At 37.7% G+C, this 23,287-nt stretch overlaps 1 protein-coding gene across 1 annotated transcript; it reads left to right on the plus strand.

Annotated features, from left to right (window-relative positions):
• Window positions 1-125: 125 nt before the first annotated feature.
• On the plus strand, window positions 126-22,170 carry LOC140508246 (uncharacterized). Its single transcript, XM_072616047.1, has 6 exons — window positions 126-483; window positions 5,529-5,655; window positions 6,711-6,806; window positions 11,119-13,302; window positions 16,970-17,056; window positions 22,040-22,170. Exons 1-4 carry the CDS (start codon window positions 451-453, stop codon window positions 12,855-12,857), a joined length of 1,995 nt encoding a protein of 664 aa, XP_072472148.1. The 5' UTR covers window positions 126-450; the 3' UTR covers window positions 12,858-13,302; window positions 16,970-17,056; window positions 22,040-22,170.
• The last annotated feature ends 1,117 nt before the right edge of the window (window positions 22,171-23,287 follow it).

Below are 23,287 nucleotides of genomic sequence, written 5' to 3' on the forward strand. Positions count from 1 at the left end.
GGGGCCCTCCGGTTGTGACCTTGAGGGCCATTGGAGGCTTGAGAGGCTGAGGGGCGGGGCGAGGCGGGGCCCTGGGCGGGGAGGAGCCGCCCACAGCAGACCAGCCTCGACCCTCCCCTTCCTCCCAGAGGCAAGTGCGGTGGGTCCGAGCCCGGCCCCGCCTCCCGGGGGAGCTCTCGGTGAGTGTCGTCCCGCACCCAGGAGCGCGCTTCCCTCCTACCGGCCCCGTGTCCTGGGCCGCCGCCCGAGATGGGAAGCCGCCCCCTGCCTCCGGGTGTCTGAGGGGGAGGAGAGGGGCCGGAGAGAGGGGACGAGAGGGCGGGGAGCGGTGCCCGTGCCCCCCTGAGGGCAGTGCCACCCCCGAGGGGTCTCACCCTCCGTGCCACCTCTACCCAGGCTGCCTCAGCCCGAAGAGGACGGAGACCCGGCCCCGGCGGGGAGCCCGCGGGCATGGCTCCTGGACCCCCGAGCCCCCCCCGGCAGGTGAGTGCGGGGCCGCCGCGGCCTGGCCGGCCTGGGGAAAGGGGCATTAAAAGAAGGAAACGGAACCGGCGGGCACCGCACTGCCCTGCCTCCTGTCATCTTGAGCCGCCACTGCCCCCCGTGACCGCCGACTTCGTTCATTAGCCTTTGTTACAGAGAACCTTTCTTTGCTCTTTGCATTCCTAGCACACACACACACACACACACTCACACAAACACACACACACACATGCACACGCCTCCTTCCCCTTCCTCAGTTTCTTTTTTTCAAAGCTCTCCCTTGTAACAGCTGAGTCAAGGAAAAGCAGTTCCCCGCTGCCCCCTGTCCGGACAAGCCTTGGGTCCAGCCCTGAAGTCTTCCAGAGCGGTTTTCCTTCACAATGTTGTACTTGGAGCAAAAATCGTCCCCCTGTACCTTATTATTTCTGAATCCCTCCTATTTGCCATTTCTTAGGTCTGGTCAGTAAGCCTTTAGAAAGTGGCCACTCTGTGCCAGGCACTGTTCAGACCTCCTGTGGATACAAGGGAAGGAGAGATCAGTCCCTGCCTTCAAGGAGCTCCCAGTCTAATGTGGGAGACAATGCAAGCAGCTGTGTCTTTGAAAGCTACTGACCCTGCAGGGGGGAGGGGAAGGAGCCAGCAGTTTCAGAACCAGGGAAAGCTCCTTTTTAGGAGGTGAGATTTGAGCTGAGACGTGAAGGATGCCAGAGGGTGGAGGTGAGGAGGGGAGAACATTCCAAGTCTGAGAGACAGTCTGCAGAAAGGCACAGACTCAGGGCATGGAGGGTTTTAACCAAGTATCAGTTATGCGGCCAGTGTCAATGGGTCAGAGTAGTAGTTGGAGGAGTGAGTAAAGTATAAGCAAAATGTAAATGCAGTTGAACCTAGTTATATGATATCTTTTGAACTCCAAGTGCATTATAGATAATATTGTGGGGACAGCTAGGTGGTGCAGTGGATAGAGCACCAGTGCAGGAGTCAGGAGGACCTGAGTTCAAATCTCACCTCAGACACTTGACACTCACTAGCTGTGTGACCTTGGGCAAGTCACTTAACCCCAACTGCCTCATCCTGGGTCATCTCCAGTCATGGATTCCGATGGCTCTGGAGGAGAAGTGAGGCTGGTGACCTGCACAGCCCTCCCTCACTCAAAACAAAGTCAAGTGCAAGTCATGTCATCATTTCTCTGATGGCATGGTCCTCTTAGGCAACAAAGGACAAACACGATTGGTATAGTCCAAGGATGAAGTGATAAGGGTCTTTATCAGGGTGGTTGCAGCATCAGAGAAGATGCTGTATTTGAGAGATGTTGCAAAAATAAAATCAAGAAATATTGGCAACAGACTGAATAAGGGGAATAAGAGATAGGATTCAAGGACGTCACCCCAGCTTTGAACTCCAGGCACTGGCAGGTTGTTGTTATCCTTTACAGTAATAGGGAAAGTAGGTGGATGAGGGAGTTCATAGGGCAAAATAATGAGTTCCATTAGGGGCACATTGAATTTGAGATATCTACTGGATATGCAGTTAGAGATGTCTGAACAGAAATTGTGGTCAGGGGTGACTCTTGTTGAATGACCTCAATGTTTTTTCTTATTTTTATTTAGCATTTCATTTCCCCCCAGTTACATGTAAAAGCAATTTTTAACTTTTGTTTTTAAAACTGTAAGTTGCTCATTTTCTCCTTTCCTCTCCCCCTCAGTGAGAAGGTAAGCAATTTGATAAAGGTTATGCATGTTCGGTCAATGCAAAACATTTCCATAACTGTCATGTTGTGAAAGAAAACACAGACCAAAAAATAAATCCTCACAAAAAATAAAACCAAAAAATAAGTTTTCTTCAATCTGTATTCAGATATCCTCAGTAATTTCTCTCAGTATGGATTGAAATTTTCATTCTAAGTCCTTCAGAGTTGTGGGGGATCGCTGATTTGCTGAGAATAGCTAAGTCATTCACAGCCGATCATCTTACAATACTGCTGTTACTTTGTACCCAGTACATTTCCCTTTGCATCAGCTCATGTGAGTCTCCAGGCTTTTCCCATCATTTTTCATAGCACAATAGTCCATCACAATCACATACCACAACTTGTTCAGTCATTTCCCAATTAGTGGCCATCCCCTCAATTTCCATTCCTTTGCCCTCAGAAATGAGCTGCTGTAAGTGTTTTGGGGCACACAGGGCCTTTTCCTTTTTGGCTTTTATCTCTTTCAAGATACAGACCTAATAGTGGTATTGCTTTCTCAAAGGGTATGCATGATTTTATAACCCTTTGGGCATAGTTCCAAAATACTCCAGAGAATGGTTGAATCGGTTCACAATGCACCAGTGCATTAACGCCACATTTTTCCCACCTTCCCTCCAACATTTGTCATTTTCCTTTTGTTTCTTATTAGCCAACTAATAGGTATGAGGTAGGACTTCACAATTGTTTTATTTTGCATTTCTCTAATCAATAGTCCGAGCATTTTTTCAATGACTGTAGATAGCTTTGATTACTCCACCTGAAAAGTTCGTATCTTTTGATCATTTATCAACTGGGGAATGAGTCTTATTTTTATAAATTTGATTCAGTTCTCAGTATGTTTGAGAAATAAGGCCATTATTAGAGAAACTTGTTTTAAAATTTTTTTTCACAGTTATTTTTGCTAACAATATTTCCCTCCTTCCTGTTTCCCCTGTGTTTATTCTATTGTATTCTCTCTGTCTCTCCCTGCCCGTCTGCCTGTCTGTCTGTCTCTCTCAGTGTGTGTCTGCCTGTCTGTCTCTCTCCACTCCCTTCCCCCTCTTTGTCCCTCCCTCCCTCTCTTTTTATCCTGTTCCTCCTCAAGTGTTTTACTTCTAACTGCCACTCCCCCAATCTGCACTCTCTTCTATCACCCCCCCTCCACACACACACACACACACACACACACACACACACACACACACACACACACACACTTATCCCCTTAGACTCTTGCTTTTCTGTAGGGGAAGAGATTTCTTGACCTCAATTTTAAAGTAAAATAAGAGGCAAGATATTCAGATGAGACTGTTTGGGTCCTTAATACTCAATAAACATTTATTCAGTGTTTATGATGTGCCAAGCATTGTTTTGAGGGCTGAGGATTCAAATACCAAAAAACCCCGGACCTCATGGAATTTACAATGGGGGAAATTGCAGGGTGGAGGTGGGGAGGGAGACAATGCACGAACATCCCACAAGGGGGCAGGGGAGAGCACATCATACACTGTAGTTTGGTAGAGAAATCAGTCAGAAGTCCCAAAGTAATGCAGCCAGATGAAAAAAAATATCTGAGCCCAGCCCTCTCCTTAAATGCAAGTTTGGAATTCATGCCCACCTTCTAATCAGAGGGGCAGAAGGCAGTAATGAGGTGAAGTAGTAAAGCTGATTAGATGTTACAGGACGATGTTGTCCCAACAATAAGCTTCCTTAGAAATGTTGGAGATGGTTCAGAGAAGTCCAAAGGTGTTTCATCAGGTGAAAATTGAGTTACGTGAGCTGAGCTTTCTCTGTAAATGGAATTTGGCATTCATGGCCTCATCCTATAATGGTGAAGGACATTTTGAGAGGTCTGAGAAGGAAGGGGTTTGCAGTAGCTTCTGATGTGGGTTAAAGAACCAATTAGACACAAATAATCAGTAAAAGTACTGTCTTTCTCAAGTGAATGGCCATTATATGAAGAGATACCATGCAGTGAAGGATAGTGACTCAAGAGGCCCTAATGAAAAGGAAAGGTTTGTCAATTCTTGAGAATCTCAGAAGTGGGAAAAGACTAATAAATGCCCTAATTACTCAGGTTGTAAATAATTAAGAACGAAAAGGAAGTTCAAGGAGAAATATGGACTTCAAAAAAGCATAAATCAGATGTGTTACAGTAGAAATTAAAATGACAAAAATGAAAAGACATTATCCACATGGCCAACAGTTGTTCCTAAGTAATAGAACATCTGAAAAAGCAAATCATAACACTAATGGAAATGACAGATAATGAAATGAGAGAATGTCAGAGAAGAAGGCATTGAAACCCAACACATATTCTCCGTGTAGCAGATTGCACAAGTAGATACTCTTTCAAGTGTCAAGGCGTTTTCACATCTGGACAATTTCTTCCATTTCATCCATCAATCTGCCTCTTAACGCATTATCCTAACTTGCTCTCTAGCATCCTAGAGTTTTAGGGATATTTTTAGATAACTTACTTCTCATAAATTGGTAATGCCTTTCTCATGAATTAGCTCAGTCTCCAACCCCAGGGAATGAAATATTACATTTTTTTAATAAATGCAGGAAGCCTCCTTTCCCCCATCATAATTATTCTTATTTCCATACCATGAAATATGAAAATTAATGACTATATGCCATTAACAAGTTTAAGTTAACATGAAGTAAAGGCATAAGATGTTTTGATTGTGACAAGTCATGGTCATCTCAAGGCCTCAATACAAACACAAATAACTCTTCACTTGAATCATCAAAATCTCATACTACTGAGTATAGTCCAGATCGTTATTACTTTCTCTTACAAATCCTTTTCACATTTTCATGAATATAAGACTTTATTTTAGACTTTTAGGAAATTAACTAGATTATTTCTTCTTCTTTGCTCACTTTTCAGTGATCAAAAATAATGTCTTTACCCCTAAAATACACAGAACTTGGTAGTTTTTCACAAACTCTTCACAGAATTTTAACATCACTGAGAATTTTGATGAGAAAGTTTCACTCCACCTCCTTTCATCCACTGTAGGTTCTCTACCTCACTGATACAACACATATCTTCTTGATTTCATAGGGAGAAACATTTCATGAAAAGATATTTGTCAACTTTGTTCCAACTGCAAATATCAAACGCTGTTCCAATTCTATTTGGTTTTTAATAATTACACTTTTATGTGTTGGCTCTGACACTCCTAAGTGAGATAACCTTTAGGAAATCCCTTCTCTGTCCTTCAGTTTACTCCTGTAAATTGATAAGGGTTGGACTGGATGAATTCTTCAGTCTCTTTCAACTCTAAGTCTTGTGAATTTTGATGGTTAGGAGTCACTGACATTCAAGGATGTGGCTGTGGACCTCACCCAGGAGGAGTGGTGCCTCTTGGACTATTCTCAGAAAAAGCTGTACAAGGAGGTGATGCTGGAAAACTCCCAGAACCTGCTCTCCCTGGGTAAGCACAATTTTCCTGATAATTCTGAATCTGCCATCAAAGGAGTATCTTCCTTCCTTCCCTAGTGTGCAGGGTTTGAGCATTTTTCATTTATTAGAAAAGGAAAAGTGATGGTTTCTCCACAGTGTCCTCCAGCTCCTTGGTTTTCCTAATAATAAGTCTTTGCATTTTGTGACAGGTCCTGACACCATCTCTTTACTTCTTTAGATAGCTTCAGCTTTTCAAAACTAACGAATTTTGTAGAATTTCAGACTTAGAACTGATCTCAGAGGTTACCTAGCGTAGCCCCTGTCTGAACATGAATTTTCTCTGCAAAATTTCTGAAAATTCTCATGCAGATTTTCCTTGAAGATGGGCGGTGAAGGGAAACCCCTATCCAACAAGACAAACTTATTCTCTTTCGGCTCGAATACTCTTTAAAATGTTTCCTTGTTAACAAGTACAAATGTATAGCTCATTAATCCCAGTCCTGCCTTGTACAGCAAGTGTACCTTGGTTCTTCATTCTTCTCCCAAATTCCAGCACAGATGGTGGGAAAGGAATGAACATTTATATAGGCCTGCTCTGTCCCTGGCATTTTGCTAAGTACTTTAGAAATATTATCTCATCTGATCCTGATAATACCCCAGGAGTTTGGTACTTTTATTATTGCCATTCTACAGTTGAGGGAAACTAAAGCAAACAAAGGTTAAGTGACATGGGCAGGAGCACACAACTACTAAGGGTCTGAGGCTGATTTTGAGCTCAGGTCTCCATCACTCCAGACCCAGGGCTGTCAGCACAGTACTACAAACTGACTCTAATTTCTAGATAGTGGAAACTATAAAATGAGACCATCTTTCTGGGAAGGAAGCAGACAAAGACAAACATTTCTAGTTCTAAATGGCTACCTGATCTATGTACATCCAAGTTCCCAACAGTAAATACCATGTCAACCATCCATAAGGAGTCCTGGGAACCCTCCTGTAGTCCTTGTTTGCATGGCCCCTTTCCCTGAAGAGGAGTAAGTCTAAGTTTCTCTCCATCCTCATCCTTTCTTTATCCTCCATGCCAAGGAATTCCAATTCTCAGAGAAGATTTGATCTCCCATTTTGAGGAAAGAGAAGCATCATGGATCCTGGATCAAATGACCCCAAGGAACTCCTGTCCTGGTGAGTGAGACAAAAGCAGGTATATGAGGGCTATTGCCACAAGAAGCATCTGTATGTAGTGAAGGGAATGCTAGGCTTGGGGTCAGGAGGACCTGACTTGGAATTCTTTTTTAGGTGCTTTTGAGCAGTGTGATACTAGAAAAGTCACTGAACCTCTGAGCCTCAGTTTTTCCCATCTGTGAAATTAGGAGGTTGGACACATGGCCCTTCACTTCCCTTCTAGTGATAAGTCTGTGTTCCTTTAAGAAATCCAAGTAAAGGTGTTTGCTTTGGCAGGCAGTAAGGCCACCTCTTTATGGGAGATAGCATCAAAAGAGGAAAAGAAGGAGAGCTCATGGCAAATGTGCAATTTTTCTCTGAAATATGAGGCCAAATTCTCAGCTGAAAGAGGCTAGAAAGGAGTAAACCAAATAGGAGGGTTCAAAAGATTTAGAAAAGATGTGGTAAGTGGAATAGTAATTCTGGGAGATGTAAAAAAATTACCTTGCCACAATGAGAATCCAGCTTAACTTACAAAATCTAAATTTGTAGTGGACCCAGCCAAGCTGGTTTCATGATTTTGTCATTTCTGTTTGGCATCATTTAAGAAGGAAATGAAGGCCACTGCTTTACTTGGAAGTAGTTATCCATGCTGAAGCTTGCATAAGTAAACAGCCCAGTTTCCTTTCCTGATCTCTATGGCCCACACTTTGTCTCCATATTCAGAAAAACTTTTGCCCTGTTCATTGAGGTGCTCACCACCGTAAGGTTAGGGAATTGGGAGGTGGAGACTCCCAGCCAGCCCTTAGCATGAAACCTTCTGGTAGCCTAGAAACCTTTGTAATGTGTTTGTAATTATTTGGTGTGTTCAGGTCCAAGCAGGCTTTGAACCAGAAAAAGTAATTCCTTGTAGGTAGCTAGATACAAGAGAGAAACAGAAATAGAGCTGTGGCCAGACTCTGCATTTGAGGATTAAGTGAGAGACCGGAATGCAGGGACCAAGTGGGAGGGTGGATCCTGGTATCATCCCTGGGCCCAAACAGTGATTAAACACCTGTTGTGTGCATGGTACGGTGCTAAGCTCTGGGGGTACCAGGAAGTGTAAAAGGCAGTCCCTGCTATCCAGGAGCTCACAGTCTGGCATACAAACAGGTGGTGTGAGAAGAAACTCCAGATCAGGAACCACACCCTTAGCTGATCCAGGTGAAAGAATTGTGTTATGGAAATAAATTAAGTTCAACAGGAAAATAAATGAATAGAGGGTGAAGGAAAAGAGCAGCTAAAGGAGCAGAGGTGGTGAGGAAATAACCAAAATCAGAATACTGGTGATAAAAGGCAACATTTATAGAGTTTGTATATTTGTATTTATTTATTCATGTTTGTATTATTTTATTTATATATCCTCTGTGCCAAGTGATTTACAACTATTAGCTTATTGGATCCTCTCAACAACCCTGGGAGGTGGGTGCTATTATTATCCTCATCTTACTGATGAGCAAACAGAGGTACTGCCCAGGCCCGTTGTTGTATCCACTGTGCCGCCCAGCTGCCTCAAGATGGAAAATGTTTCCACCATGGAGGATGCTTCAAATAGTGGAGATTAAAAAGACAGGATATGTTTAAGTAAGATAGTGTTACAACCAGTCAGCTGGGACTGGAATGGATGACCAGGTGGGATGAGGAGTGAGGATCATGCTGTTTTAATTATAAATTACTAGAATTGATCCAACTCCCTTTCCCATCCACTTCTTCTAAAGATTGAGGCAGATCCAAAGAGGATAAGAGAAAATGGTGGAGAAAACTTCCTTGTCATGACTAAATGTGCATGAGATGAATTCACCTCTAATAATGGAGGAAGGTGGTAGAATGTTAGGAAGCAAATCTGAATACATGTCATATATAAGAAATACCCTTGAAACAAAGATTCCCCTACCATTAAAATGAAGGCATTTCATTCTGTAATACAGTTTGGGACTCTGTCCACAGACTCACTCACTAGTAGAACTATCAACTAAAGGGATTAGTTAAAGAGAGAGTAAATTAGTAAAAAACCCATAGACACAATCCAAAATTATACCTGCTATTTTGTTGTTGTTGTCTCAAAGAACTGGAAACAAAGATGGTCACTATATATTGGGAAATGTCTAAACAAATGATTGACTATCTGAGAATAAAAGGGAAAGTTGTTCATCCTTAAGAAATGATAACACGCACAGAGAAACCTGGGAAGACTTAAATGAACTAAATCAACAGAATGGATAGAATACTTTATATGTTAGCAACTCCACTCCATGCACAGGACAACCACGACTTCAGAGCAGTGGTTCCCAACATTTTTTGTCTTAGGACTTCTTTCAGCCTTAACAATAAGTATGTTTTGAGTCCTCCCAAGTCATTTAAACCACTACTCATTCTTATTTAGGTATTTAATTCTGACATTAATGATCTGGTGTGCTTCAAACCTCCAAATTAACCTTTTCATTACAATGTATTATGAAATGTAAAATTTTATTCTGTTCATATTATGAAAACAGAATATCAAAGATAATATCCTAAGCATAAAGTAATTACAAAATTTGAATATGGGGCTTACTGCAAGAATTCTTTTTTAAAAAATGTAGCAAGAGTTCCAACTTGTTACCTAGAAGACTTCAGTCTAAACTTCTTTATTTTATAGATTTTGTTGATTATGAATAGCCATTATCATCATTTTTCTTTTTAGTCCACCAACAAGTCATCAAAATAAGCCACTAGTTAATAAATGCAAGGTTTATTTTTCTGTTTCCTAATGACAGGCAATGTAGTAAGTCATAAATGATTATATTGTTTTACTTTTTTGAAAAACAATGTTTTCATATAAAACAACATGTGTAAGGAAACAAGGCTTCGTACGGTAGTTTCTTCTCTACTATTGCCACATTGTCTACACCCTCATAGAAACTCTACAGAATGACTGATTCTTTGGACCAGATCCTTTGAATATCTGCCTGATAGAAGAATAATAAGCAGAAGATAAGTTCAAATAAAAGAAAAACAGCCTTAACACTGCAGTAAGCAACAACATAGGGTGTTTTTTCATAGAATGGTTTCAAGATGTCTTGTGACGCTAGTGAGCATGTTTTTCAAAGCGCTGCCATCTGCCCTGCAAGGACACAAACATTTGTGCCGTCTTGATCTGATGATCACAGCACTGATGAGATGCAATTACAAGTAATCCTGGAAGGAGGGAACTCCTTTGGTGCAGTCTATTCTACAAAGCAATCAGGAGAAGCAGGTAGCTTCCCTATGGACAACAAAATAAAAAGAATCATCCACAAAAGGCATTGGAGTGAAGGAAGGAAGGGAAAGGTAGAAAGTGTTACATTTGAAAATGATGGGAAACTGAGAGACAAAGTTCTGAGCTTGATAAATTGGTTCAGTGGCCGCTCCCAGTGACCAGAAAGACCTGAGGTAGCATTTACTAACTTTCATATAGTTTTGGAAAGTACAAGAAAGCAAACAACATGGTGCAGTATGCTTGGTGGTGGGTCTGCCATCATCAAGGGGGCAAAAACATTATGATTGGATTTCCTAAGGAAGATGGGCTAGTACCCATGTAGGGCTGGTGACCACTTCCCTCTATGAATAAGGAATGCTGACTGATTTCTGTGATCCATTTGCGTCATGTAATCTTTGCTAATGGATCACAGCAGGCTCCCTGGTCCCTAGAAGGTTTGTTAGGGAGATAACAGCTTTCCTTAATGATACAAGGACAGTTGAGGGAAAATAAATCTCTGAGAGCTAGCTTTAGAACTTAAATACCAGATGCCTCATTTATCAAAAAGCTAATGGTATAGAAGATGACAGTCCTTTCTTTTAATTAACTTTTTATCAGGCTGACTTTTAAACTAGCTCGGAAAGGAAAGTTGAATTCTTGAATTTATTAAAAGACACAGAAAGGGGGCTTCAGCAGATGCAGAGTTAATTACAACATGAAATCAATACAATATTGAATCAGCTACAAAGTAGGATTAATTTGAACTTCACAATTGGTCATTTAGTGCTGGGAAAAGTACATGTTCAGTGTCAGGGTTTGACATATAATCTCACCTGCAGGGATATTTGTCATATAACTTGGCTATTCTGAGCTTGAGTTGGAAAGTGTAATGGGAATCCCACCCTGCCTGTGTCACAGATTTTTTCTGAGGATCCAGTGTTGTTTGTGAAGGTCCTTCCTGTATATGTCAGCTAATGGCATTTTCAATTGATTGATTCTACCTATTAAGTTTCAAAACTCTTCTTTTTGACATTTATTTATATGATGTGTGTTTGCAAATATGTTTCTTTCTTTCAGATTCAGAGACCAGATTTGAAGTGAATGAGACTACTGCAAGGCTGAACATTTCTGTAGAAGAATCTCACCTACAAGGATTCATGAGTGGTGGTCCCTGTGACTTCAATTTGAGAGAAATCTGTGATTCAGATATAAAGATAGAGAAAAATCAAAATAGTTACTGTAAACTTGATAAAGGTGGAAAGAATTTCAGACAATATTCAGTACTAATTCAGTGTAAGAAAATGACCTCAAGAAATGTGTGTTTTCAGTGTACTGAAGCTAAGGAATGCTTTACTGAAAAAGTTGAGCTTATTCAGTCTTCAGAAAAGCCTCCTGAAATGCAGATGTATCAACAGGAAGTAACATCCAGCTTGAGTTCAGACCTCATTAGACATCAGAAAGATTATACTGGAGAAATGATTTGTGTAAATAGTGAAAGTGGAAAGGCCTTCAGCCAGAACTCAAAGCTCATTGATACTCATAAAATTCACACTACAGGGAAAAATTATGAATGTAATCTATGTGGACAGGCTTTCACAAATAGGTCCAGTCTTGGAATACATCAGAGAATCCACAGTGGAGAGAAACCATATAAATGTAATCAGTGTGGAAAAGCTTTCACACAAAACAATAATCTTTTGAAACATCAGAGAATCCACAATGGAGAGAAACCTTATGAATGTAATCAGTGTGGAAAGGCTTTCACACAGAACTACAGTCTTGCTCGACATCAGAGAATTCACACTGGAGAGAAACCATATGAATGCAATCAGTGTGGAAAGAATTTCAGAACAAGATCCAGTCTTCATGTGCATCAACGAATTCACACTGGAGAAAAACCATATGAATGTAGTCAATGTGGAAAGACTTTCAGAACAAGGTCCAGTCTTGATCTTCATCAGAGAATCCACTCTGGAGAGAAACTTTATGCTTGTAATCAATGTGGAAAGACTTTCAAAAGAAGATCGAGTCTTCTTGAACATCAGAGAATTCACACTGGGAAGAAACCTTATGGCTGTAAACAGTGTGGAAAGACTTTCCGAACGAAATCAATTCTTGTTGAACATCAGAGAATTCATACTGGAGAGAAACCTTATGAATGTAAACAATGTCTAAAGGCTTTCATATCTAGCTCTTGTCTTGCTAAACATCAGAAAATCCATGCTGCTGAGAAATCTTATGAATATAATCAATGTGGAAAGGCTTTGAGATGCCACTTTGAAGTTGGTAAAAATCAGAAAATTCTTCATGGAGAGAAATCTCACAAATGTCATGAATGTGGTAAAGTTTTTCATGAACATGCTTCCCTTATTGCACACCAGAGAATCCACACAGGAGAGAAAACTTATAAATGTAATCAATGTGGAAAGGCTTTCACACAGACCTCCAAACTAGCTGTGCATTTGAGAATCCACACTGGAGAAAAACCTTATGAATGTATTCATTGTGGAAAGGCTTTCCCATATAGGGCCAATCTTGTTAACCATTTGAGAATCCACACTGGAGAAAAACCTTATGAATGTATTCATTGTGGAAAGGCTTTCACAGAGAACTCCAAACTTGTTGCACACCAGAGAATCCACACAGGAGAGAAACCTTATGAATGTAATCAATGTGGAAAGGCTTTCCGAATAAGATCCATTCTTGTTGAACATCAAAGAATTCACTCTGGAGAAAAACCTTATGAATGTAGTCAGTGTGGAAAGGCTTTCAGATCCAGCTCCTGTCTTGGTAAACATCAAAAAATCCACACTTGAGTGAAACCTTATGAATATGATGAGTGTGGTAAAGCCTTCAACTAACAGTTATCCCTTATTTCCCATCAGAGACTTGTTATTAAATATGAATTTTTATTACTGTAGTGAACGAGGAAAGACATTCAAATGAGTACAGAGCTTATTAAACATCAGAAAATTTATGCTGGGTAGGTGCCCTATATGGACATGATGGGGGAGGACCTTCAGCCAGAGATCATCTCTTACTTTACATCAGAGGATTCATGCTGGGGAGAATCCTTACTCAATGGAGTCATGATTATCCCTGGAACAAGGAGATCACTAGACATGAGTATATTCATACTGGAAAGAACACTTATACAAGCAATGCCTTTTGTCAACATCAAGCCCTTTACAAAGAGCTGGAAGTTGAATGTACTTTGGAGAAATCATGCTGGAGATAGAACTTATGGATCTAAGTAATGAGGTAAGGCCTCTTACAGTATAGGCTTTGTTAGACACCCCAAATTTCATGTTGTTCATAAATCCCTGTACATATAATGAATTTTCCTTTTATACTCCTGTTTATTATTACTCCTTAATAATATTCCACAGCTTTCATGTACCATAATTTCTTCAGCAAGTCGCTAATCAATTTAGTATTCATTTTGTTTCCTGTTCTTTAGTGACACTAAATGTCCTATTTTAAATGTTTTGCTATTTTTTGGACATTTATTTCTGTATTGATTTATTTAAACAATTAGGTGGCATAGAGAATAGTATGCTGTGCTGGAAACCACAAGTCCTGAGTTCAGATTCACTCTGTGACACTTCCTAGCTGTGTGACTCTGGGCAAGTCACTTAACTTATTCTTGCCTGATTTTTTTTTTCTCATTATAAAAATTTTTTTATTTTTAGGATCATCCCATCCCATTTCTATCTATGTATGCTCTTTCTAACTAGCCCAATAATGATAACATTTTTAAAATATATAAATATCATTTTCACATATAAGACAGTAAGCTGCTTAACCTTCTTAAATCCCTTGTGATTAGTTTTTCATGTTTATCTTATGTTATTCCTGATTCTTGTGTTTAAAGTCAGATTTTCTCTTCAGTTCTGGTCTCTTCCTCGAGAATGTCTGAAAGTCTTAATTCATTAATTATCCATTTTTTTCATTACAGGGTTACCTTCAGCTTTGCCGGTTAGGTTATTCTTGGTTACAAACCCAAGTCCTTTGCTCTTCAAAATATTATATTCCATCCCCTTCACTCTTTTAATGTAGAGGCTACTAAATCTTATGGTAGCCTGACTGTAGCACCACTGTATTTGAATTGTTCCTTTCTAGTTGCTTGGAGTATTTTCTCTTTGAATTGGGAGCTTTGAAACTTAGCCATAATGTTCTTGTGGATTTTCATTTTGGGATTTCTTTCAGGAGATGATTGGTGGATTTTTTCAGTTTCTATTTTACTGTCTAGTTCTAAAACTTCAGGAAATTTTCCTTAATAGTTTCTTTAAGTATAATGTCTAGATTCTGTTTTTTTATCATAACTTTCAGGTTGTCCAGCAATTCTTATATTATCTCTCCTTGATCTGTTTTCCAGGTCAGTTGTTCTTCTAGTGAGGTATTTCACGTTCTATTTTTCATCCTTATGATTTTATTTTATTTCTTGATGTCTTATAAAGTCACTAGTGTCCCCTTGCCTAATTCCAATTTTTAAGTAGCTATTTTTTTCAGGAAGTTTTTGAACTTCTTTTTCCAATTGTTTGTAATTTCCTTGTGTTACTCTTCTTTATTTTCCCAATTTTTCTTCTACCTTTCAGATTTTAAAGGCTTTTTTAAGCTCTACCAAGAATTCTTTTTTTTTTTTGTTTGGTTTGTGACCATTTTGTATTTTTCTTTGAAGTTTGACTCCATTGATTTCTGAATTTGAAACCTGATCTTCTCTATCACAATAGTAACTATCTATGATCATGTGCTATTTCTGTTGTTTACTTACTTAAAAAAATTTAACTGCCTATTTCTTGACTGTTAATTTTATATTAAGATCAGCCTCTCCTCCCAAATTGTGAGGAATAATGTCTCCAACTTCAGGTTTTTCATGTTATTATTTTCAGAGCTTTATCTTGGTGCCTTGGCCTTTTTTTTTTTATTCTTTCAGTATGCTATGATCCAAGGCTAGGTGTGGTTACTGTTCTTCGTGCTTCTGCCTTTGTTTATGAGTGGCCTCAGGTACTCCTTTCCACCTCTTAGCTGGGACCAGTCCCCTTTACCTTGACAGTGCTGCCACTCATGGTTCTAGAAATGCACCACCCACCTCCATTCTCCCATAGCACTATGTGTGTACTTGCTTCTGCTTACTGTAGCCACAGCTTAGGATCACATCTGATAAGCCCACCTGGGCCTCATGTCCAATGCCAGCAAAAGATCTCCCAATTTTCCCCTCACCCAAAGTTCCTGGAACTCAGGCTGCAGCCAACACAGCTGTCCCCAAGGCTTCCTTTTTGTTGATAAAGCAGTGTCTGCACTTCATTCTCAGACTACCACCCCAGGAGGTCAGATCTTTCCTAACATCATCTTAAGTTGTTTAAGGCAGGACAACTCTTTTACTCCAACTTTTCATTATTTCTGCCTCTCTAAAATTCAATTTGAGGTATTATTTTAAGTTATTTAGAGGGTTTTGAGAGATCCAGGCATTTTCCTGCCCATTTTTGTTTTGGGATTTTTTTTGGCCATTTTCTGCCATCTTACCACAATCCCCATATCTTGGCCTTTTCATTAGCAAAGCTCAGAAGCCCTCCATTTCAGTAAAGGGCCGTTTTCCCCTTCATTGGATTATATTTCTTTCTTGTGGGTAAGTTATTCTTGGTTGTAAGCCAATATCCTTTGTCTTCTGGAATGTTCCAAGGTCTTTACTCTTTTGTAGTAGCCCTTGCTAAATTATGTGTGATCCTAAATATGGCTCCTTTGAATTCATTTGTTCATTCTGGATGCTTGTAAAATTTTTTCTTTGACCTTAAAACATGGATTTTGACCATGATGGTTCTATGAGCTTTTATTTTGGAGTTTCTTTCTAGAGCTAAGTGTTGAATTCTTTCTATTTCCATTTTGACTTCTGATTCTAAAAAGTCTTGGATAGTTTTGGTTTTTGGTAAGAGAATTTTCCAAGCTCTCCTACTAAGAGATAGAAATTTATTCTTTGTTCTTAGCCCACAAACCAGCTAACAAAATGCTACTATAGCTAGCATTTATAGCTAGCTACTATATAAAAGATTTATTTTTCTGTCGGCTAATGACATGGTAAATGAACTTGAAATTCAGTTGAATATGTTACCTTGTTTTTTTAAAACAATGTTTATGTATAAAACAATGCAAGGAAAAATTTTTTCAAACATAACTTTCTTTTTTCTGCCATTGGCACCCAGGCTAGATTCCCACAGAAACTACAGGATGATTCAACCGGGTTGTGAACCAGTTCCTTTGAAAATATAGATTAAAAAAACAATAACATTAGCAGAATATAAGTTAAAAGTCAGAAAACAGAGTTAATACTTCAATGGGAGGCCATGTAAGGTCTGTTTTTATAGAACATTTATCATGGTCTAGGATGCTTTCAACATGAGTTGTGATTCAGATGCCTAACGTTCATGGTTTTCAAAGAACCTACCATCTATGCTGACTGCAAACATTAATAACATCTTGATCCAATGATTATAATTCAATGATTGCATTTCATCCTCACAACATCCTTGTGAGTTTTGTGCTGTTAGCCCCATTTTACAAAGAAGGAAACTGAGGCAAACAGAGGTTAAATGATTTGCTCAGGAGTACACAACTCAGTGTCTGGATTTGAACTCAAATCTTCCTGACTCCAGGCCCAAGACTCTCATCACTGAACTACTAGTTGGCTCTAATTTCCAAATAATGGAAGCTGTGGAGTGTGCTCATCCTTCTATGAAGGAGGCAGTCAAAGACAGAATTTCCTAATTCTCTTCCCTACCCCCAAGTTCCCAACAGTAAATACCATGTCAACCATCCTTGAAGAGCCCTGAGAACTATGCTGTTGTCCTTGGTTTCATGTTCCCTTTCCTTAAAAAGGAGTAAATTATACATTTCTCTTCATCTTCCTCCATTCCTTATTCCCCATGTCCAGGAATTCCAGTTCTCAGAGAAGTTTTGATCTCCAGTTTTGAGGAATCCTGGATGTTAGAGCCAAAAGACCCAAGGACGTTCTATCTAGGTGAGTGAGATGAAAGCAGATGAGTGAGTAATGTTATGACTAGAGGTATTTGTGTAGAACAAGGAGTATTACATTTCAAGGCAAGACAACCTGAATTGGAATTCTTTTGTAGACACTTCCCTGGTGTGATCTGGGCAAGTCTGACCCTCGGAGCCTTGGTTTCCTGATCTCTGAAATGAGGGGGATTGAACTCCAAGGCCTTTCATTTCCCTCCCTGTGATAAATCTGTGATCCTATGAGAAGTCATCGTTTGGAACTTTGGGGCATGGAATTCTCTTGAAAGCATTCACAGGAGGGCTATGGCTGCACCATACGAGGTCTTTCCTAGACTTTCTTCAAGTGAACAATCATTTATTAAGCACCTACTGTGTTTCAGACATTTTCCTAAGTTCCATGTATAGGTAAGGGACAGCTGCTACTCAAGAATTCACAGTGTAGAGGGGAAGATGACACAACTATGTAGAATCCTGCTAAAACCTGGATAAATTGGAGCTAATCAAGAGAGGAGACTCTAAGATTAAGGAGGACTTGGAAAAGCTTATTGGTTTTTGGTGGGGTTTTTTGAAGCAAAGATTTTTAATAAAAATAGAATCCCACAGTAATAACAAATATTTGATTCAGGCATTAAATCACTGCCATTCCTATTTTCCCTACAGTGTGTCCCAGAAGCACGAGCTCTAGTTCCTAATTAATTTCTAAATCTTCTGAGCACATTGGGAGAGGGACACCAGCATTTGGGAAACCTGCTACAGTGTCAGACTTGGTTGTGTCAGCCCCTATCAAAGCTACAATTTGGACTATGCTTTCTCCTGGAACACTAGTTGCTTTGGTCAGCCATGATGAACACAGTACAAATATTTCATTTCCCCCTTGCCTCATTTGTCTTCTCTATGTCAGCTTCCCTCATGAGACTCCCTAGATGGTTGAACATTGTGTGCAGGAAGTGTACCTCCACAATCACAACACTTCCTGTCAAAGCCATGCTGCATAAAGAAACCAACTTCAGATAAACATCATTCAAAGATGTCTTAGCCCTGGGAATTGTGGGAGCATGGGATCCAAGCAGATGACCCTCTTATGTTAGCATTGATCAAGGGCTTGCATTAAATTGGGCTTTGGGAGAAAAGAATCAAAACTAAAGAAATGGAGGCACAAGAGAAGTTGTGACTTACACAATGTCACGCTTGCAGTGAGAGTCAGGCATAGAATTTGAATTTCCATCTTGTTCAGTGTTCATTCCCAGACAACATGAGGCTTCTGAAGAACTCCTTGTGTTCTCTTGAGTCTTATGTTTCAATGTTAAATTTTCTCTTCAGCTCTGGTCTTTTCCTCAGGAATACTTGAAACTTCTCTATTTCGTTAAATGTCCATTTTTCTCCCAAAAGGATCATATTCGGTTTTGCTGGGTAGGTGATTCTTGATTGTATTCCTAGCTCCTTTGTCTTCTGGAACATTGTCTTCCAAGCCCTCCATGCCTCTAACAACTTCAGCTGCTAAATGTTGTGGGATCCTGATTGGGGCTCTTTAATATTTAAATGTTTCTTTCTGGCTGCTTTCTATATTTTCTGTTTGACAGGGAGTTTTCATTTTGAGATCTCTTCCAGGAAGTGGTTGATGAATTCTATTTCTATTTTACCTTTGGGTCTAAGATTAGGAAGTTTTCCTTTATATTTTTTTGAAATATGAAATCTACGCACTTTTTTTTGATTATGGCTCTTGGGTAGCCCAATAATTCTCAAATTGTCTCTCCTTGGTCTGTCTTCTAGGTTAGTTGTTTTTCTGATAAGATATTTCACATTTTTCTTCTATTTTTTCATTCTTTTGACTTTGTTTTATTGTTTTTTGATGTCTCATGGAGTCATTAGCTTCCATTTACCCAATTCTAATTTTTAAGCAATTATTTTCTTCAGTTAGCTTTGTACCTCCTTTTCCATTTGGCCAATTCTGTTTTTTTAATAAAGGTGTTATTTTCTTCAGTATTTTTTGTTTGGCTCTTTTTACCAAGAAATTGATTATATTTTTGTAATTTTCTTGCATTGCTCTCATTTCTTTTTTAAAATTTATTTTAATTTATGGAGTAAAACAAGCATTTCCATGATAGTCTATGATTAAAAAAAAGATGATTGCACATGAAACTGCAAATCTACTATGTATAACTTGCTATTCCTTTTAAATATGCAAGTTATCTTGTAAATTGTTTTCTTCCTCCCCCCCACCCTAGACAACCCCACCATTACACACAAATAGGTGTGTGTATATATATGTATGCATATGTGTGTGTGTGTATATACACATAGGTTCTTTTCCTTTTCTGTAATCATCTTTGGAAATAGACCTATTAGTGGTATTGCTGGGGTGAAAGAGTATGGATAGTTTATTAACTCTTTGGGGATAATTCCAGATTGCTCTTCAGAATGGTTGGATCAGTTCATAATTCCACCCACAATGAATGATTGTCCCAATTTTTCCATATCCTCTCCAACATTTGTTGTTTTTCCTTTTCAATAATTTTAACCAGTCAGGTAGGTGTAAAATGATACCTCAGAGTTGTTTTAATTTGCATTTCTCCGGTAATGGTTTAGAGCATTTTTTCATATGACTGTAAATTATTTATATATATTTATATTATACTGCCTGCTTATATCCTTCAGCCATTTGTCAATTGGGGAATGACTCATTTTTATAGATTTGACAAAGTTCTATTTACATTATAGATATGAGACCTTTATCTGAGATGCTGTCTATAAAATTTTTTTCAGTTTTCTATTTTCCTTCTGATTTTGGCTGCATTTATTTGTACAAAATCTTTTTAGATTAGATTTAGATTTATTAGGCATTTCATGCCTAATTTTGCTATTTATTGTTTATAAATTGTTCACCTATCCATAAACTTGGTTAAAAAATATGTTCCATGTTCTTCTAATTTTCTTGTAATATCTTTCTTTATATCTAGTTCATGTATTCATTTTGACTTTATCTTGGCAAATAGTAAGATATTGGTCTATGTCCAGTTTCTGCCATACTACTTTCCAGTTTTCCCACCAATTTTAACCAAATACTGAATTCTTATCCCAAAACCTTAGGTCTTTATATATTTGTCAAATACAAAGTTATTATGTGTATTCACTGCTGTAAATTGTATATCTAAATGATCCAAGACAAATCTGAAGGATTTATGATGAAAAATGCTGTTCATCCCCAGAGAAAGAACTTACGGATTCTGAATTCAGATCAAAGCATAATTTTTTACTTTATTTTTCTTAGGATTTTATTTTGGTTTGTGTTTTCTTTTACAGTGTGACTAATATGGAAATATGTTTTATATGACTACACAAGTATAATACATTTCAAATTGCTTGCCTTCTGAATGAAGAGGAAGAGAATTTGAACTCAGTTTTAAAAACAAATGTTGAAAATTCTTTTACATACAATTGGGGTGAAATAAAATATTAAATTAAAACAACTCCCTCCCACAGTGTATCTCTATCCTGTTCCATTGAGCTACCTTTCTGTTTCTTAGCCAGTACCAGATAGTTTTGATAATTACTGCCTTATATAATTTAAGATCTGTTACTACTAAACCTCCTTCCTTTATATTTTTTCCCATTAGTTCCTTTGATATTCTTGAATTTTTGTTTTTCCAAATGAATTTTGTTTTTATTTTTTTCTAATTCAGTAAAAAAAAAATTTAGTAATTTGATTGGGATGGCATTGAATATTTAAATTAGTTTGGGTAAAATTGTCATTTTTATTTTATTGGCCCTGCCTACCCATGAACAATTAATCTTTCCATTTATTTAAATCTGATTTTATTTGTATAAGAAGTTTTTTATAATTTTGTTTATGTGGATCTGGGTTTGTCTTGTCAGATGGACTCCCAGTTATTTTATATTGTCTGGAGTTATTTTATATGTAGTATGTTTTACTATCTCTTCTTGCATGATTTTGTTAGTGATATATAGGAATGCCAATAACTTATGTGGATTTACTTTATATCCTGATGCTTTGCTAAAATTATTGTTTCAACTAATTTTTAGTTTATATCATCATGTCATCTGTAAAAAGAGATAGTTATATTACTCCATTTCATATTCCAATTCCTTTTATTTCTTTTTCTTCTCTTAGTGCTATTGCTAGGATTTTAAGTACAATATTGAATAATACTAGTGACTGTGGGGATCCTTGTTTCATACCTGTTCTTACTGGGAAGGTTTCTAGTTTATCCCCATTACCAGTAATGCTGGCAGATGGTTTTAAATAAATGTTTTTTATCAATTTAAGGAAAAATACATTTATAACAATACTTTCAAGTGTTTTTAATAGAAATGAACGTTGAACTTTATCAAAAGCTTTTTTTGCATCTATTACTATAATCATATGATTTTTAAAGCTTTTGTTATTGAGGTAATGTTAGGCTAATGGTTTTCCTTATGTTAAACCACCTCTGCATTCCTGGTATAAATTCCACTTGATTATAATGTATTTGTAATGTATTATTTTTTTTTTATTTTTTTATTTTTTTTTTAATGTTTAACAATCACTGCCATACAATTGAGATTTTATCCCCCCCACTTACCCCCCGCTACCCCCCTCCCTCCCCACGACTGCATACAATTCTGTATAGATTCTACATATACTTTCCTATTAAGTATATTTTCACTATAGTCATGCTATGTAGTCAGACTAAAATAAATGAAAGAAATCGTATAACAAATCAGAACATGATACACAAACTCATACACATACACAAACATGATCTGCTACATTTTGTGAGTGACTTCCATATTTCTTTCTCTGAGTGTGGAAGGCATTTTGCCTTGAGAACCACCTTTGGGATTTTTTTTTTTTATAAGAAGTTTTTGCGTTATGTAATGTATTATTTTAATATATTAGCTAGTATTTTATTTAGAGTTTTTGCATCCATATCCACTAATGAAATTGGCCTATAATTTTCTTTCTCTTTTTTTACTCTTCCTCTTTTAGGTATCAGGATCATGTTTGTTTCATAAAAGGAGTTTGGTAGGATTCCTTGTCTACCTATTATTCCAAATCATTTATTTAATATTGGAATTAGTTGACCTTTAAATATTCAATAAACTTCACTTGTAAATCTATCTTGTCCTGGTGCTTCTTTCTTAGGAAGTTAATTTATGGCCTGTTCAATTACTTTTTTCTAAAATAGATGTATTTGAATACTCTGTTTCCTCTTCTGCTAATCTAGGCAATTTATATCTTTGTAAATATTCTTCCATTTCATTTAAATTTTTAAATATATTAACATATAATTGGGCAAAATAACTCTTAAAGCAATTATAGCGTTAATTTCATCTTCATTAGTAGTATATTCACCCTTTTCATTTTTGATGCTAGTGACTTGGATTTCTCCTTTTTTAATCAAATTAACCAATTGTTTATCTGTTTTGTTTGGGGTGGGTTTTTTCATAAAACCAACTTCTAGTTTTACTGATTAATTTAATGTTTTTGGCTTTTTTTCCTCTCCATTTTGTTAATCTCACCTTTAATTTTTAGGATTTCCAATTTAGTGTTCAGTTGGGGATTTTTAATATGTTCTTTTCCTAGTTTTTTAATTGCATACTCAATTCATTCGTCTGTTCTTTGTCTGTTTTATTGATGTGAACATTTAGAGATACTAATTTCCTTCTAATCACTGCTTTTGCTGTATCCCATAGGTTTTGATATGTTGTCTCATCATTGTCATTCTCTTTAAAGATATTATTGATTGTTTCTATGATTTGTATTTTAACCCCACTCATTCTTTAAGATTAAGTTGTTTAATTTCCAATTAGTTTTTTAATCTATGTTTCCATGGTCCCTTATTAAATATGTTTATTTCATTATTATATGAAAAGGGATACCTTTAATATTTCCACTTGAAGTACTAATAAATCATCAATCATGGTAGTAAAGCTACCATGAACCACTGAGAAAAAGTGTATTCCTGTTTCCATTCAGTTCTCTCGAGATATCTATCATATTTTGCTTATCTCAATTTCTATTCCATTATTAATATTGCTTCATTGTCTCCGGTACCTTTTATCAAAATATTGTTACCCTGTTTATCACTTTTAATTAAATCTATTTTAGCTATGGTCTGAGATCATAATTGCTACCCCTGACCCTCTTGCATCAGCTGAAGCATAATAAATTCTGCTCCAACCCTCTTTGTTAATTTTGTGTGTATCTCTCATTCTTAAATGTGTTTATTGTAAA

This window comes from Notamacropus eugenii, chromosome 5 (assembly GCF_028372415.1).
Source record: "Notamacropus eugenii isolate mMacEug1 chromosome 5, mMacEug1.pri_v2, whole genome shotgun sequence".
NCBI lineage: Eukaryota > Metazoa > Chordata > Mammalia > Diprotodontia > Macropodidae > Notamacropus > Notamacropus eugenii.